Source organism: Manis pentadactyla, chromosome 18 (assembly GCF_030020395.1).
Source record: "Manis pentadactyla isolate mManPen7 chromosome 18, mManPen7.hap1, whole genome shotgun sequence".
Taxonomy (NCBI): domain Eukaryota; kingdom Metazoa; phylum Chordata; class Mammalia; order Pholidota; family Manidae; genus Manis; species Manis pentadactyla.
Genome location: NC_080036.1, coordinates 17,783,585 through 17,800,531, shown reverse-complemented (window position 1 = coordinate 17,800,531; position 16,947 = coordinate 17,783,585). Strand labels below are relative to the sequence as shown.

Here is a 16,947-nt window from a genome sequence, read left to right as displayed (position 1 = left end):
CTTGGGGAAAAAGCAATCTGGGACACAGCCAAAGATGATCCTTAGACTCTCCTTGCTCAAACATGGGAAAAATAACATAAAATTCATAATTCACTATCCTGATTTCAGGAAATTAATAGAAAAGCACCCAGGCCAAATGACATCACCTTCCCAGGAAGCCTTTGGCATTATTGTGTTTTTTAATGTTATTCGTCCAGTGAAAACAGTTAAGTTACAGAACAGGCAGTAAGAACCTCCTAGTACCGATCTGGGGCTAAGGACCAGCCACCGCTTCTCATCGAGAACTACAATGTGCCCAGTCAAGTTAAGAACATGAATCAACACGAGTTAAAAAGCACCAGTAGCAAAGCCCAGACCTGGACATAAAGTTGGCATCCCCTTTCAAACAAATCATTCTTCATTCCTCTCGGCCTTTGCGGTGAGGGCTGGAAATAGCCCTGCAAGGTTTGCCAGCACTGCAGGGGTGCAGGGGCCCCTCCCCACCCCAAACATAGGATGTCAAGGCCAGGGCCACCTCGGGTCCACCCGACCCAGCTCATACGGAACCAGCCACCTCTCACCCAGGTTCCCTTAGGTACTTAGAAAGCAGTGTCCACCTGAAAAGCTTTCACTTTTATTTTCAGAGAAGTGGAGTGTGAAGGCCATGTTACTCCCAGCATTTCCCCCTGGTTCTTGACCTCTGATGCCCCAACAAAAGTGAGCACCCTTCCATGGGAACTTTTCTTTAGCCCAGAGTGGCTGTTTCTGAAAGGCTTCGCCACGTGAACCTCCTCACTAGAGATCACTCCTCCTGGGCCGTCTACACTTTCACTGGTTCACACTGGGGCCAGAGCCAGGATCCCATCAAGAGGCCAGAGCACCCTCCCCAGCACACCTTTTACTGGGTCCATTCCTACAATGTCAAAAGGCTCCAAAACTCCCCACTCTCTGCCCACCAAGTCCTTTCTCCCAGTACGCTTGGTTCTGATGCCTGCCACTGGCCCTGCCCTCCCGGACTGCTGTCCCCCAGGACCCTGAGGGTCAGACATCCCCCCCCAAAGCTTCCTCAAGCTCTTCAGGAGCTTGGTGCATGCCCACACATCTCCAAACCCTTAGTCAGTGTTCCATAATTCAGCACTGAACACATATTGCCTGGGACTGTCGCTGGTCTGTGACTTTTCCCAACTGGAGACTAAGCTCCTTAAGAAGAGAGAAGATCTTAAGAGCATGTTTCTCAGATAGTCTCAGAGGAGCTGAGGCCATCAAAGACCCTGAGGCTGAACACAGGCCTTGTATCCTCCCCACTGCCCACCTTGTGCCCCCTCCTCCTCAGGTGGGGATATGAGTGTCCATAAGGACCCACAGAAGCCAGCCTAGCTACCTTAAAGACAACTTCTGGCGCAGAGAGGCAGCCTGGTAAATAGCTCCAGAGGCTGACCTAAGGCTCAGACTTCATGAGCCCAGACCTTCAGTGTAGATATGGGAAAGGAGGTGTGCCCTTTAGTGGTCATGATGCTTGCTGCTGTGGGAGGCAGGGGGAGGCCAGCAGGGCCACCATGGCACATAGAGAAGAGACAGATAAAAACATGCATCTGTGGGATGCTCTCTACTTGCCGGGCCTGCTGGGCATCTCAGATACATTATTGCTAATCCTCATGCCATCCCGAATAGAGCAGTGTTATCCCAACTGCAGATGGGAACACTGAGGCCCACAGCTCCCTTTCCAAAGTGCCTCCCTGCATCAGACAGAGGAGACGCAGAGGTGCTCAGGGAGTGGGGCTTCGAAGGCAGACCCCATCCACAAGGGCAGATGAAAGGCAGGCACTGCGCTGGCTTGTTCTGGTGAATTCACAACCACTCTGCTCAACACTCACGTGGAAATTTTTACAAGATACTTTTTTACAAGCTATGCTTGGAATTAACATGCCAGGTTCAAATGATTATGTTTACATTTTCTGTAAGAAATATCCCGCCTCACAAGTCTCCTCAGGAGTATGCAGCTTTTAATGATAATTTTCTAGGTGCTAATTACGTTCAGGAGTCCTCTTCACACCACCCTAGAAAGGTACTTCTCCTGGAGGTGGGGGCCAGGGAGCAGGCTTCACCATCAATGGCTCCACAGTGAGGCTGTCAAAGGCCGGCCAGAGCCCGTAAGAAGAGGATGCGCTCAGGTGAGAGGTCTTTAAGACTGGCTGCTGTCCCTGCCAGGATCCATGGCAAAAGTTCCCTGGCCTCACCAAGAAAACGATGCAGGAAACAGAAGCAATTACCTGTTCACAGTGATTTTGCTGGTTCCAACCAGAGGGTCTCTCTACCTGTGTCTCAGGATCTGAAGGCGGAACAGCCAGAAGAAATGACCCAGGCCCACCTGTCTTTTCGAAGGAAGACCACAAGGGGCCAGCAGCTGGGTGGTCTACATCAGGCAGCGTCGGGGCCCACAACACAGCAGAGCCCAGACTGCCTGCCTACGTGCAACCAGGCACCCAGCTCCACCACAGTTTAAAGCCCACCACCACCAACGATTGGTACCGATGAACGATTCATTAAATCCTATCTGTCGGGAACCTTACAGAACAAGGCCGCCCTCCACAGAGATGAGACAACCTGACACAGGGCCAGAATCACAAGTGACCTTTCCAGAAGTTCTGAGATTTTTACTCACTTCAATGTGGAAAAAGCCTGGATGAAACAATGATCTTCAAGATAATGTTACTGCTCTTAAGTTCTATGCGGTAGTAACTGGCGTGATAAAATAATCTGGCTGGCAGAGCTGTAATGACAAAATGAAAACAAACTTGTTGTAAAGAGTGCTTCAAAGTGTATGGGGAGAGGGGATGGCAAGTCCCTTTAAGAAGTCTTCTCTTTCTTGAGGTCTTCCTATGCGCCAGGCCCTTTTCTGGGAATTCAAAAATGACCAAAGTGCCATTCCCCAGCCTAGCTGGAAGGAGACAGTCTGGGGGTGATGGACTGATGGAGGGACCATCCTAGATGTAGGATCAAGGCCACCAGGCAGGGTGAAATTGTAGCGACTCTTAAAGGAGTTGCCAGAGGGCAAACTGGCAATATAGTTGTTCTGAGAGGAGGGGCTTCCACCCACCAAGGCAAAAAAGAGACTTGAAAGAGGTCAGCCTTTTTCAGAAACAGCTGGAGTCGTTCAAAATGTCTGAGATGCTGGCAGTCCTCTCAGACAGCCAAAGGATTCCCAAATTAAAAATAATACAAGACAATTACAGAGAAACAAGTCTAAAACATTCAAAAGGCGAAACTGAATAACCACCTATACACGAAGTACAGTCTCAACTATGGAAGTGAGAAAGTGGATTCTCAAAATGCCAAAAAAACATGAAAACAAATACAGAAAAATATCCAACAAAATATAGCCAATATGAGACCCAACACCAATAAGGGAAGTGTCTGTTATTATTCTCTATTAGGATTTTTGGCTGGTGAACCTATTAACTACATAAAATCACCTAAGGTGACACAAATTAGGATAATAATTAAAGTGTTGCCACATATCTAAAGAAAGCAATGGGAAGTCAATCTTGTTTTATTTTTCAAAACGAATAGGTAGAGTTTTTTAAACTCTCTAATCTCAAAAGAAGTATTTTAGGCCTTCTCACATATTAAAGTCCTATAAAAAATATCTCAAATCCCAAATTGTAGAAGGCACACTTGATACAGCAACTGCCAAAGTTGTTTACATCACTTAGAATGACCCTAATTCTCTCATGCTAGCTCACTGACAAAGTACAGCAATCTTAATCAAAAACCATATGCCAGCGGTTTCTGCAGAAGCCTGCAGTCTCCACATTTTCTTGCAACCGTTTCCCAGGAACCAAGCCAGAAAGCAAAATCCAGGAGTGGAGAGGATTGCTATCTTCATCTTGAGGCACTGTTAATTCAGTCAGCAAAGAGGCTGAATTTCCTTTCTGGCCACTAGATGTCGCCTACGCATTGGTGAGGTGGGCAAAATGCAGCCTGGACACCCCAGGCGCTGGCAGAAATTGACAAAAGGATTAAGGGAGAAAGTATAATAAACAGATCTGTGAAATGGAAGGTAAAACTGCAGGGGTTGACCTCTGTTTACTGAAAAAAGGTAAAATCACTCAACTGTGCTTAACAAGCAAAATGCAATCTTGTTAAGCACCTTAACAAAAAACAAAGGACATTTGTTGAACATCTACTATGTGCCAGGCTCTATAGTACATTTAAATGACAAAGGCAGTCAAATATCAAATGTGTCCTACCTACACTTGAACAGACATCTCTGTTCTTGAATAAATCTATGAAGTAGGTTCTATTAAAATTACAGTTTTGTAGATGAGGAAACTGAGACTCAGGGAGATAAAATAATTTTCCTGAGACCTTATCTTCTGAGAAGCTGAGATTGCAGGCAAGCCCTTTGCTTCACTGCTCTCTGTAGCCTCATAAAATGAGAACAGCTCAGGCACAAGACAAACAAGTCACCGTTAACCAGCACAGTAGTAGTTATGAATTCACAAGGAGTAAGGGTGAAGTCGAGTCAACAGAAGATACAGTAATCTAGAAAAGCTTCATGAAGGAGAAAGAACATGAGTTAGAAATTAAAGGATAACATCTCAGATCCATTAAAACCATAGGAAAATATTTGGGGGACAGAAATTCAGCAGCTTAGCGTCCCTCCTTTAGTCAATTACAGTCATGTACCGATTTTACAGACCTATCTGAAACCTAGAGAAAAATGAAAAAAAAAATTTCTACTTTCGTTTTATATATATATATATATGTACATATATATATATATATATAACAAAATGCTTTTATTTTGTTAACAAAGAGAACATTCACCAATTAATTTCAAGTCTCTACATTTCTGTTAAGATTCAGAAAAGTTAACTAACTTGTTCAGGGCCAAAGACCTCATCGGCATCGATGGAGAAATTAGAACCAGGTGACCTCGCTGTGTTCTAGAGCAACACTTTCCACTATTCAGTATGGGGGAAGCAGAGCAGTAAAGAGGGAAAATATTCCAGGCCATGAACACAGCAGGTGCAAAAACACAGGCACAGGAATGGTACAGCTTACTTACCATGGAGCAAGAGTAAGAGTGCTGGGGAGCACTGGGAGGTAACATAGGACCCCTGCATCAAAGTCGTGTTAAGGATGTTACAGCCCAATGTGAGGGGCCTTGGACTTGATTCTTGGACCATGATGCAGCACCCCAAAAGGCACTTGCTGAGAATTTGGGGCCAGCAAATCCATCAAACCAGAGAGAAGGCAGAGCAGTCAGTGGCCGTCTCAGAGGCCATCAGAGTCGATGCAGGTCTGCACTGGGCCAGGGTGGAGCCAGAATCGGGTGGGCCAATCTGAACAATTTCAGTGACTTGGTGAGGTGGAAAGGAAACATTCAATTAATAGTCTCCCTAGAAAATTTCAGTTCTTCAGCCCATCCTTTAACTAGGAATTCCATCCTGAGACAAAATTGGCTGTTGAACATCTTACTGAGGTGTTTGTTAGAAAGAAAATTCCAAATAAATCACCAGACCAAGTAAGGCAACAGTAACAAAAGAATGTCCTGTTATTAAACTATACCATGTTGTGACCTAACATATGCCTTGAACTCATTATCCACAGAAATCAGACAACAGGACTAAGGCAAGCTGGGCATATCTTTCTCTGCCGCTGGTCTCTCTGTTCATTTGTTTTTGCGGCAATCTGTGTTTCTCTTTCAAATCGTCCATCTATGAGCTTGTGTATCACCCCACCGCTCTGAGACACAGGAAAATAAGGTGGGGAGGATAAACCTGACCGCACCTGATGATTTTAAAATCTAAATAAAAGAGCTAATGACTCAGGAAATTACTTGCCAGTTGATACCAGCCAGGCGGAATTACAAACCTCTCATCTTGGCATTCTCTCTACGCTTCCTACTTTCTTCCAGAAGTTTTTAAAGAGTCTTCACATTTGAGGAAAACTGAAAAAGTGTTATGGATCAATTCATTCCTCCCTAATTATCATCAGACTTCTCTGTTCCTTAAAGTATTATCAGCTAAAATTTGCCTAAGTCAAACTGGTGCTATCGCATTTAATTAGTCAAACATGTATTTCCAATAATTTTACTAAGACAAACCACCGACTATGTTTTTTTACATAAGAGGACAAGCTAAAAGTAGGCATCCAAAATATCTCAGGAAAACGAAAAAGTTCTGCTCTGTAAAACATTTATGCTTTAAGACGGTTAAAACGTGTTTGTTCTCCTATGTCAAGAGTAATTTAAAAAGCAGTATGCATACAACTGAATTCCCATCCTGAGAAATAATTCCAAAGCTAGTTTAAAGAAAACTGGTGCCAGGTTAAAAATTAAGTAACCATACAAAAGTATACAAAACAGTAACAACAATGTATTTTAATTATTAGGAGCTGAAAAATTCCACTTATAAAATTACTAAGTCATGTGAATATAAAGTATTCAACAGTATTGTAGCATCTTTGTATGTTGACAGAGGATAACCATGCTTATCATGGAGAGCATTTTGTAGCGTATGTAATTGTCAAATCACTATATTACACACCTGAAACTAATATAATATTGTATGTCAACTATACTTCGATTAAAAATAAACTAATTTTTTAAATGATGCAGTTTAAAACTGTCAGAATTTGGATGAATGGATGGAAAGACACACACACACTTCTGAACAAATGGCATTTTTATTACATAACTATTACTGAGGCGATGCCTGTCTTGTTAAAGGAGTTAAGATACAAAAAATTGTTTCAACCCTTCCCCAAGAACTTCTAGAATAGGAACAGAATATCTTCTAAAGCCTCAAAAATGTAAATACGTAATAATAAAGAAAAAAGGACTTCCAGATGATTACAATGTGAGCAATTTAAGGCAGGCATAGCTATCTATCTCTGTACTATTTGGTGGCACCGGTCATATGCATACACTTTCCATATGTGGCTAGCCACCTATGTATTTCAAATGAGAAAGTGTACATATGAAACTAACAGACTATTGCATGTTAGTTTTACTTCAATTAAAAAAAAAGTGTGGGCTTTAAGACCATCATCCATCATCCATGGGACAGTCACTCAGCTCCATGGACACATCCCCAGCAACTTATAAAAAGAAGCAAGCTATCACCAGCACTAACCAGGGAAAGGATATATATGAGAATAGAGGCAGTCCCTGCATCCCTACTTACTTTCCCCAGTCATAAATAACAGCAACAATATACTGTAAAAGTTACTGCAATCGTAGCATTCATCTTGCATTATAAAAGAAATTACTTTCTGTTGTATTTCAGCAAAATCTGAATAGCAACCCATGGTTTAAAAATTCTTGCAGTCTAGGAAAGAAAAATGAAAATGTTGCTTATTAGTTTGTTTCTCTAGTATTTTAAATAAGCACAGCAAGTAATTTCTAGAGTTTGGCTCAGATCTTTAAAAGTTCTGTAAAATACTTTATAGTATCACAATATTTAAACTTAAAGACCTGAGTCCAATAAATGTCCCACATGTACTTATTGAGAAAAAAAGGGAGGGTAGAGAAAATAGAATTTTTTTCAATTCAAGAAAAAAAAATCAGTATTTCCTTAAGATTTTGAAATGTATCAATTTCATAAGTGAAAAGAGTAGGGAAATCTTCAAAACTGTTATCTGGGATTTTATAATAGGAGTAAAACTGATGCTTTAAAACTATAAAACAATGTAGTCTTCAAAAGTTCAAAAGTCTCAAAATCAAAAACACTGTTAATATTTTGAGACAAATATGACCAGAGAAACTTAACGAAAAAAACTTCATCATACCAGGGGAAGAGGCACCTGTTCAGATAACAACACAATTTGTTATCAGAGATCCTTTGTTACTAACCATTTTATACCAAACATATGCCTTTTCCTCAGAACAGATCAATTCTTTTCAGAGCCTTGGATAAGGGTGGAAGGGTATGCATATTTCAAAGTTGTAATATTTCCAAATACTGAAAATCAGTTATGCTCCCCAAATGCCAACAGGACTTGATGTGTACAAACATCAAGACTGTTGCCCCCACCACGCCCCTCTGAGTCTAAGCCAAATCCTATCTTTACACATAACTGGAAAACTTCCTCTTGATAATCTAGTGCCAAACACCATTTTCAAGGAGGAGGTGAGAGTACTTTGCTCATTATTCACTTTGTTTTCTTTGCAGTGTTCAGAATTTTCCTTCAGAATATCAGACAGAGCAATCAAGAACCTACATCCCGAGCACATGAGCAACTATTATATATTTAGCGCGATTGAGAGGAATGCATCTCTTGGACTCAGATAGCACCTGTTGTAAGTTGGCTAAGAAAAGCAATTCAAAGCAAGTTGGCCTGCAGGCACAAATAACTCTTCTATGAACTAGGGTTGATTTTTAAGTGAGTGTTGAAAACAAATTGGAGAAAATCATAACCCAAAGAAAAACATGGCTTATACATTTTAACGAATCAGAAAAATGGCAAGATTTCATTGCCTCTTCAGTCCCATTCTTACCCCCCACACTCTTAAAAGAGCAAGTTATTTTAAATTATAAAGCCTTAAGATCATGAATGTTTCCTAATAATTTCCAGAAAGTGAACTAAGCAATGTGCAAACCCAGAAATGCCTTGAAATAAGTTTCATCTCCCCTACAACTCAAAGCATGCCATGCAACATTCAGATACACACCTGTAACTCCTGAGGTTTTGGCAAAAGGTAACTACAACACTGCACATTTTTTCATCACAACTGTCAAAACCAATGTTATAAAGAAGGCAGTGCAGCTCAACAAGATGGGTGAATGTCTCCTGTGTGTCATGGCCTGCGGTGACGGATATTGCAACAGGAGGGAAAGTATTAATGAAGCAAACATGGTGCCTTCAGAAGACCAACAACATCGGTCACACACAACACAAATGTTTTTAAACGGCCTTAAAATGCTGTTTGCTGTCTAGTTGAAAACTGTGTACTTATCCTGTGCTGAGACAGAAAAAGCTCTGATTTTTCAACAACTTTTGTTTCATGCAGGAGTATATAAAATGCCCCCAGGGCCAAAGCAAAGTCCTCTTTCTTTGTAGGCTCACTCCTTACCTAGCGCAGGGCCTGGCTTCCATACAGCAGGTGCCCAATAAGTGCTGGCTGAATTCAATTGCTTCTTACAGCACATTCTTACAAAACAAATCAAACCAGATTTAAAAGGAAGCTACTGTCCCTTGAGGGCTCCCCTTGGCAAAACGCTAAGGCAACAAGTGAAAACGATACGGTTCATTTTCATTACTGCCCTGATCTTGCAACAATAAGAAGAGCAGGAACCATTTCTATTAGTAAACTAAGCCTTAGACAAAGAGGAAAACAAAATGTAAACAATAATCACTCTCTAGGTCTCTCCTTATTGAAAGGCCAAAGTAAATCTGGACAAAGGCATAAGAGTTTAAAGACAAAAATGCCTTTGCTATATTTTTCAATCTTTTGTTCTATAAGAAATTTAGTTTAAAAAAAATGCTGTATGCCTGAAACAACTACTACATCCTACAAAACATTTCTTTTTCCTGCTCAGATTCTGAAACTATTTTAAGAAATAAACGCCAACAAAATAAAATGTATTAAAACGAACAGTTTGTCCTCAATCTTTACTACCAGGGTGGTTGATATGGGCTATCAAAAAAAACAGTGGAAATTATTTACCATCTTAAAACAGTACATTATTTCTTTGTTGGAAAACATATGTCAGAAAGCTGGAAATACAAAAAGCCATCCAGGCTCGACTCCTAAACTCTAATCTCGGAAAGAACAACATCATTTCGGACTCTGCTAAGGGTTTTACTGTCACAAAACTGACTTTCACAAGCATTTGTGTTTTTTTAATCTAACCCCTTAGTCCTTAATTTGAGCTATGTATAACCAAGATTTTCTTTCCCTATCTGTTCATCTATGGCATTGAATCCCTACTACGATAGCTTCCATGATCAGTTTGTTGCATTGCTGTACTTCATGGATCTGAAAACCTCCACAAAGACAGACACCAACCTGCCAGAAAAACTGACTTCATAGATTTTTATCGAACTTGTATGTTCAAAGTAACAGAATGCATTCTTGTCAACCTTAGCATATTTCTTTAAAAAAAAAACAGGATTGTTGGGATATAATTCACATATCATAAAAAGTCACTGAAGTTCACCATTCAATGGGCTTTAGTAAATTCAGTTGTGCAACCACACCACAATCTAATTTTAGAATATTTCTGTCACCCCTAACAGAAACCCCGTACCCAATGGCAGTCACTCCCCATTCCTTCCCAGCCCTACCCAACCACTAATCTACTTTCTGCCTCTATGAATTTGCTTATTCTGACTTCACATTAAATGGAACCATACAATATGTGGTCTTTTGTGACTGACATCTTTCACTTAGCATGTCTTTAAGGTTCTTCTAGTCAACCTTAGCATATTTCTTAGGGTTGGATTTTTCTAACCCTTTTGACAAATCAAACATACAACCTTTTAAACTTCAAATTCTTACCCACAACCTCCTCAAAAGTACAGTTTACTTGCTATTTCCCTCTAGAAAGTCTAAACTATAATTTGCTATTTAGGTTCTTTCCAAACTTCTTATTCTGGGTTCTTCTTCTGGTAATAAAACGCCAACCTCTTTAAACACCAGGCTTTCACATACCTACATTTCTCTGACAATAGGATTATGACTATGCCTGGGGCAGAAAGATGACTGGATCCTTCTAATGAGATGGCCACAATATGTTTAAGGTGTATGTTGATTTTTTTTTTAAAGCCATCAGAGTATTCAGCTATCACTCATACTTCCAAAGCTCCCTTATTTTGAGCCTCTGTTCACATTATATTGAATACATTTTGGGAGGCTTTGTTCGCAAAACCAACATGCCTGTATGACTATATCTGCTTCAAAAACTCCTAAATTTTCTAAGATTAAAAAGAAATCATCCTGTTGCTGTTACACTCACAAAAGAAACACTAATCCCTAAATATGCCAAAACAATAGGAGCCAACAGCATCCCAATCTTTACTACCATACTAGACAGACAAAAGCATGCCCCTCTCTGACAGATCTCAGTTTACTTTTATTAGAGGAAAGTGATCTAGCACCTTTCCAACTAAAAACTGAACCCAGGCTGACATTGAACAGTATCATTCACTCCTGAAAACTTCACATCTGTAGGGAGCGCGCAGGTGCTGAGTTAGAACTTCAACAAACTAAAATCAGGAGTCAGGATGCCTTCTGGCCACCGGCCAGGTTTTCAGGAACCAACAATTTTCAAGGGATCCTTGCGAAAAGCTTTGGTGTCTCGGGATTATAAACATGTATATGCCCCTGCTCCTCCTGTTTGCTCAACAAAGAGCCACCTTTCACGAAGAGTATTTCTCATGAAGGGTGCTCCACACAAGACATCCTATTTTAAAATGCCCAATTTCTGCCACCCTGAGGCAAGATCATCACTGCTATTGTGAATTTCAGAACCTACTAACGTTAAAGAAAACTAGCGCCACTACTCCGTGGAATAGCATGCCACAAGAAAATAGATTAACTTTCCTGTGTCTTCTAAACTATATTTAGCTTTTAAAGGCTAGAAACCCTCCTGTCCCCTCAAACACCATCTGTAAGCCTTAGAAGGGAGCCGAAAGCCTTTCATCCAATCCAGTGAGCTGAAAGTTTAGAAAACAAAGAACAGGAGAGCTCAGATTTGTAGAAGGTCGGGCCTCAATCTGCGTCTTTCTCCATACAGTAAACACGCTAATTCTATAAAGATCTGCTGCTACTCCATCATGGACTAATTTCTTACAAGGCATTTAAGAAGGGTTTGTTTATACGAACAGCGTTCCCGACTTGCCCTGTGATGGGGGCAGACAGCCCCGTCGGCCTCTCCCCCCCACTCTTCAAGGCTAAGTCGTGATTTTTCAAAGTAAATTGGCACCACCTGCATACCATCGTTAAACACTACTCACCATCCCGTCCCCACCGCTCCCAGCCCCAGTTCTGCGACATTTAAACTTTAATCGTCTTCAAATTACGCTACCATCGCGAATGTACCAGAAAGCTTCACTTTAACTTTTTTATTTTCCTTCTTTTTCTTTCTTTTTTTTTTTTCTTTTTCTTTTTGAGAGTAAGAGCCCCTTCTCCTTCCCCCACACACCGCAGGGCCCGAAGTTCGCCCTTCCTCCTCGCACCTCCCTACCCCTACCCGACGCTGCCAAAACAAAAACTATCAGATTGCAAGCGATAGCGAGTGTGGAGCGATATTGCTTATTAACTGCGTACAAGGAAGTGCGGGGCAGGAGGAGGTAGTGCAACACCACGCTGGCCACAAAACCAAGGCCGGGGCTCTGCGCTCGCAGAACAAAACACCCTCCCCTCCGCACCCCAGCCGCCGCAGACCTCGGGGCTCCGTAACCAACGGCGCACGACACCCCTCGCCAAGGCCAGGCGTCTAGGTGTCCCCGGGCGGCCGTGCGGCAGTAGCTACACGCCCGCGTTGGGAGCACGTGTGGAAATGCACGTTGGCTCCTACTACACACCCACTCCCGCACACTCGGGTGCTGCCTACCACCCACAGCCCCGCCAGGAGGAGAAGAGGCGCCCACAGGCCGGGTAGAAACTGGGAGAAGGTCCCAGAGCCCTCTGAACAAGGGGCCGAGACGAGGTCCCCGGAAAAGTCTGACGCGGAGCCCCCGACCTTGCATTTTTCCAGGGGATGCGTGGAGGGAGGATCTAAGCGGAAAAGCTGCCCCCACCCCAGGGCCTAAGTGGAAAAGCTGCCCCCACCCCAGAGCCGCGCAGAACAGCCCAGTAAGCCAGAGCAGGTAACCCGCCAAGGCTTAGTGGAAAAGTGACGGGAAAGAACAGGAACCCAGACAGCCCGAGAGGCAATGCGCCTGGGCGACAGGAGGCCGCACTGGGATGTTTGGAAACGTGTCCTGGGGCTTCGGGGACCCCCAGCGGGGCACCGCCCAGCTCGAGGGCAACTTGTACCCCACGGACGGGCGGGTGGGCTCCCCGCCACCGGGCACGGGAAACCGAGTCTGCTGCAGCAGCGAGGGCGCCGCGCGGCCGCGGGAAGCTGTCCCCGCCGTCTGCGCACCGCGCCGGGACCCGCTGGGTGCTGGGCGAGGCGTGGGTGGCGGGGCCCGGCCCGGCGCGAACTTGCCCGCGGAGTCCCCGTGCCTGGCCCTGCCGCGGGGGCAGGAGCGCTGCCGAGGACGGACGGCCGCGGGGCAGGGCTCGGGACCGCGAGGGAGGAAGCCTCCGGGGCTCTCGGCGGGGCCCCTCCGCTCCCGGGCCCGGGGGCCCGACAGCTGCGGCCGCGTCAGCTCGGGTTTCGCAAACAGGGCGCAGCCCCTCGGAGGGAAAGTTCCCGCAGCGGCCGCGGCCACATACTCACTTTCTCCACGCGTCGGCCCGAGCGAGAGCGAGAGCGCGGCGGAGAGAAACAGGAGCCCCCACAGCGAGGTCCGGGACCCTCCTCCGGAGCCAGGCTTCATTCCTTTTATTTGGGACGAAATTCCCCTTTCTCCAAAAAAAAAAGGGGGTGGGGGGAGGGAAGGAAAAGTCGCAAACTCAGTCTTCGCCCCCCTCCAAAAACAAGGGCGAAGGAAACAATAGTCCAAAGGCGGCGCCGGCCGGAGCCCCGCCGGCTGCGCGGACGGGGCGGGCGGCGGCGCGGGACGGGCCCTCAGCGCCGGCAGCCTCGGCGCAGCGCTCGGCGGACTCGGGAACCCGGGGCGCGCCGGGGCGGGCTGTCGGCGTCGTCGGCCTCCATTTTCAAACCCAGAGAGGCAGGCAGGGGGGGACACTGCAAAGAAAGGGGGCAAAGCCCAAATTCGTCTGGGCGAGGAAAACAGACCCGAGCCCAGACGCAGGGGGAGGCTGTCCGGCACCCGAGCCGCCGCAGCGGGAGGGCGCGACGCAGTTCGCAGGACTGCCCCGAAGTCCCGGTCGCGGGCGAGGCTGGCCGGGGGCAGAAACGCGGAGTAAAAATGAATGAGCGGCTCCCCCTCCTCCGCGTCCTCCGGGCTCCGCTCGCCGCCGCCGCCGCCGCCGCCGCGAGCTCCTTCCCAAATCCAGAGCAACACAAAGCGGCGGGCCGGCCGCGCCGCGCTCAGCACTCCCGCCCGCCGCCCGGGCTCCGCTCGTGCGGGGGCTCCGCTCGCTGAAGGTCAAAGCCGCGGCGCGCCGTGGGGCTCCCCTCGCGCGGGAGGGGCGTGGAGGGCCCGCGGAGCGGGGCCGAGGGTCTGCAGGCGCCGGGCACGGGCGCGCCGGGGGCAGGCTCGCTGGCGGGGTCCCTCCCGCTCGCTCGCCTCTCTCGAGTTCGCCTGGTGCGCTCGCTCCTCCTCGGGCTTTTTCTCTTTTTTTTTTTTTTTTTTTTCCGCTCAGCAGAGTTAATGCTGGTAAACAAGAGCCTCAGCCCCGCCGCGCCGCTGCCGCCGCCGCTGCCACACACTGGGGGCTCGCGCGCGCGCGCGCGCGCACACACACACACACGCCCGCGCGCACACTGGAGCGGCCACAGCCGCAGCCGCGGCGCGCCCGGGGCTCGGCCCAGGCCGGCGCGAGCCAAGAGCCGGAGCCCGGGATCCCGGGGACGTGCGGAGCGGAGCCCGGGCGTGGGGTGCGAGGCCGCGAGGCACCGCCCCCGGCCCCCGCTCGCGCCAGCACGCGCGCGCGCCCCGTTCTTGCCCCCACCCGCACTGCGCCGGCCACCCTGCACGCGCCCTCCCCTCCCGCAAGACTCCAAAAACAATGCCCCCGGCGCGAGTCCGGGCTGGGCGCGGGGGCTGGCCGAGGAAGGGAGGCGGAAGCAGGCGGAGGGGACAGGGTGGGAGGGGAGTGCGGGGCCCGAGAGGTTCATTGAAAACAACAGCAAGGCTGGAAAGCGCGTTTCCCCCGTTCTTGAAAAGCTTCATTGTTTCTTGCAGCTGTTGCAAAATAAATAAGTGCGTGCATGCGGCATTTTTTCGCAGTGTGTTGAAAAGCTCGAAGGTGGCGAAGGGGGCACACCTGGAGAAAGAAGCCCCCCCACCACGATACTAAGGGGACCGCTTTCACGCAAGGCTCGGGTGGCCGCGGCGTCGCGACCGTGGAGCCTAGAGTTCCGGGGCTCGCGGGGAGCTGAAAAGGAAAGAGCGGGGCCAGCGTGGCGTGGCCCGGGGCACGAGGGGAGACGGTCCGCTGCCTGCCGCGGGCCCCGAGCGGGGGAAGGGGGGTCCAGACAGGCTGCCCCGCGTGCCCAGGGTGCGTGCCCAAGGCAGCCGCCAGGGGGCGCGGCTGGCGCCGGGGAGGGCTGGCCCGCGGAGTGTCGCCTCCCTCCGAGAGAGGAAATGTGGGGGCCCGGGCAGGGGGCCGGCCGGGCTGGGTCTCTCTGGCCCGGCCTCTGCGACCCGCGGCCTGCCCTGTGCGCTCCTCGGGGCCTCGCGCTGCCCCCGGCTCCACCACGTGGGCGGCTGCGGGGAGCGGCCAGGCGCGTGCACGGTGTGGGACTGCGGGGCCCCGGAGGCTGAGGGGGCGTGTCCGAGGGGGCCCCCGGAGGAAGAGGTGGGGGGCTTGGGCCGGGACTGGTCTCCGGACTGGGGTCCCGACCGGGGGAACGACGCCGCACACACACGCGCGCTCAGTGGTCACTGCGGAAACCCACTCGCACCTGCCTCGGGTCCCCCCGGGCACGTCCCTCTAGCTTCGTTTGCTACGTAAGTTACCAGAAACCAGCACCAACCCCAAGCCTCCTCGGTGGTTTTCTCCAGTGTTCCCAAGGAGTGGTTTCCCCCAAACAGTACTGCCATCTGATGAATAAATGCTGCGGAGACAGGTCCTCAAAGGGAGAAATAGCCCAGCAATGGCCGGAGAGAGGAGTTTGCAATACGTGGACTTTTAAAAATAGTGATTGGACCACGTGTATCCTTTAATGTGGCCGGGTTTCATGACTCAGGCTAATCGATGTCAATAATAAATAAAAAGAAGATGGCTAGTAAAAGTGTTGTGAATGCCTAGATCGAATAGAACTGTTTGCCTCGTAAACAATCAAGCTGTCTGGTAAGAGGCGATCTGTTCTAAAGGAAATGTAGGTTTCTTTATGAAAGATTTCCGCGTTACATTATGCATCCTATCGTTCGTAAATAATTTTTTCAATTAAGAGCTGGAAACAAGTCAAAAGCTATCATAATAGAAACCTAGCTTCCCCCCACGCCCCTCTACATTTATTCCCTAGATCATTTTTCTCCTTGGAAATTTTTAGCTCAATTCAGTGAGTCAGTTGTACAGAAAAGAAATAAATCTTTTTTTCTTTTTTACTGAAGAGAGTTGTTCATATGGGATTGTTTTAACTGAAATGCAGCTTAATTTTTAAAGTGTTTTGGTTTTAAATGTTCCTGGACATTAACAAAGAAGAAATACATTAGAATCTTTAAAAAGAAACTTAAATTTAGTATGCATCCTTTAAAAATTAGGCACTACATGTAAATAATGAATTTACTCTAATTCTTTAAATGTATATTTTCAGAGTCCTCTGCATGAGATTGTTCTTGAGCCTGCAGATCCATTCTGCAGTTAAATCTAAACGAATACCAATATTATGTTTTCGTTACATTTAGTGTTCAGAATTTTTATCAAAAATTATGACAAAAGTTTAGAGCTGATTTTTAAAAGGCTAATGCTAATGTAAAATTTTTAAATTCAACACAATGTATTTGTGGTATTCGTAGCAAAAATGCCCAGTTGCCCCTGAGAGCATAAGGAGGTTTAAGGAATAAAGAGAAAAACATACAGATATTTAAACCGTAAGGCTCTTTAACAGCCAAAATGATTTTTCATTTGTGAAGTGTTTAAGTGTCTTTTCTTAAAGTAGTAGGAAGTCAATAAGATTAAATTATTTTAGACAGGGACGTTAGATGATGATTATTACCTTGCTTAATATTGAGAAAAAGAGAATCAAAATTTAGGTTGCCTTTCAGCTCTAA

At 46.7% G+C, this 16,947-nt stretch overlaps 1 protein-coding gene across 2 annotated transcripts in view; it reads right to left on the bottom strand.

The window, feature by feature from the left end:
* The window catches only part of IGF1R (insulin like growth factor 1 receptor), a 272,673-nt gene extending 258,641 nt beyond the window's left edge, over window positions 1-14,032 (bottom strand). For both annotated transcript variants that reach the window (XM_036878666.2, XM_036878668.2), the window contains exon 1: window positions 13,380-14,032. In XM_036878666.2, coding sequence (XP_036734561.1) covers window positions 13,380-13,479 — 100 coding nt within the window. In that variant the 5' untranslated portion in view covers window positions 13,480-14,032. The remainder of the gene's footprint in view (window positions 1-13,379) is intronic.
* Between the last annotated feature and the right edge of the window lie 2,915 nt (window positions 14,033-16,947).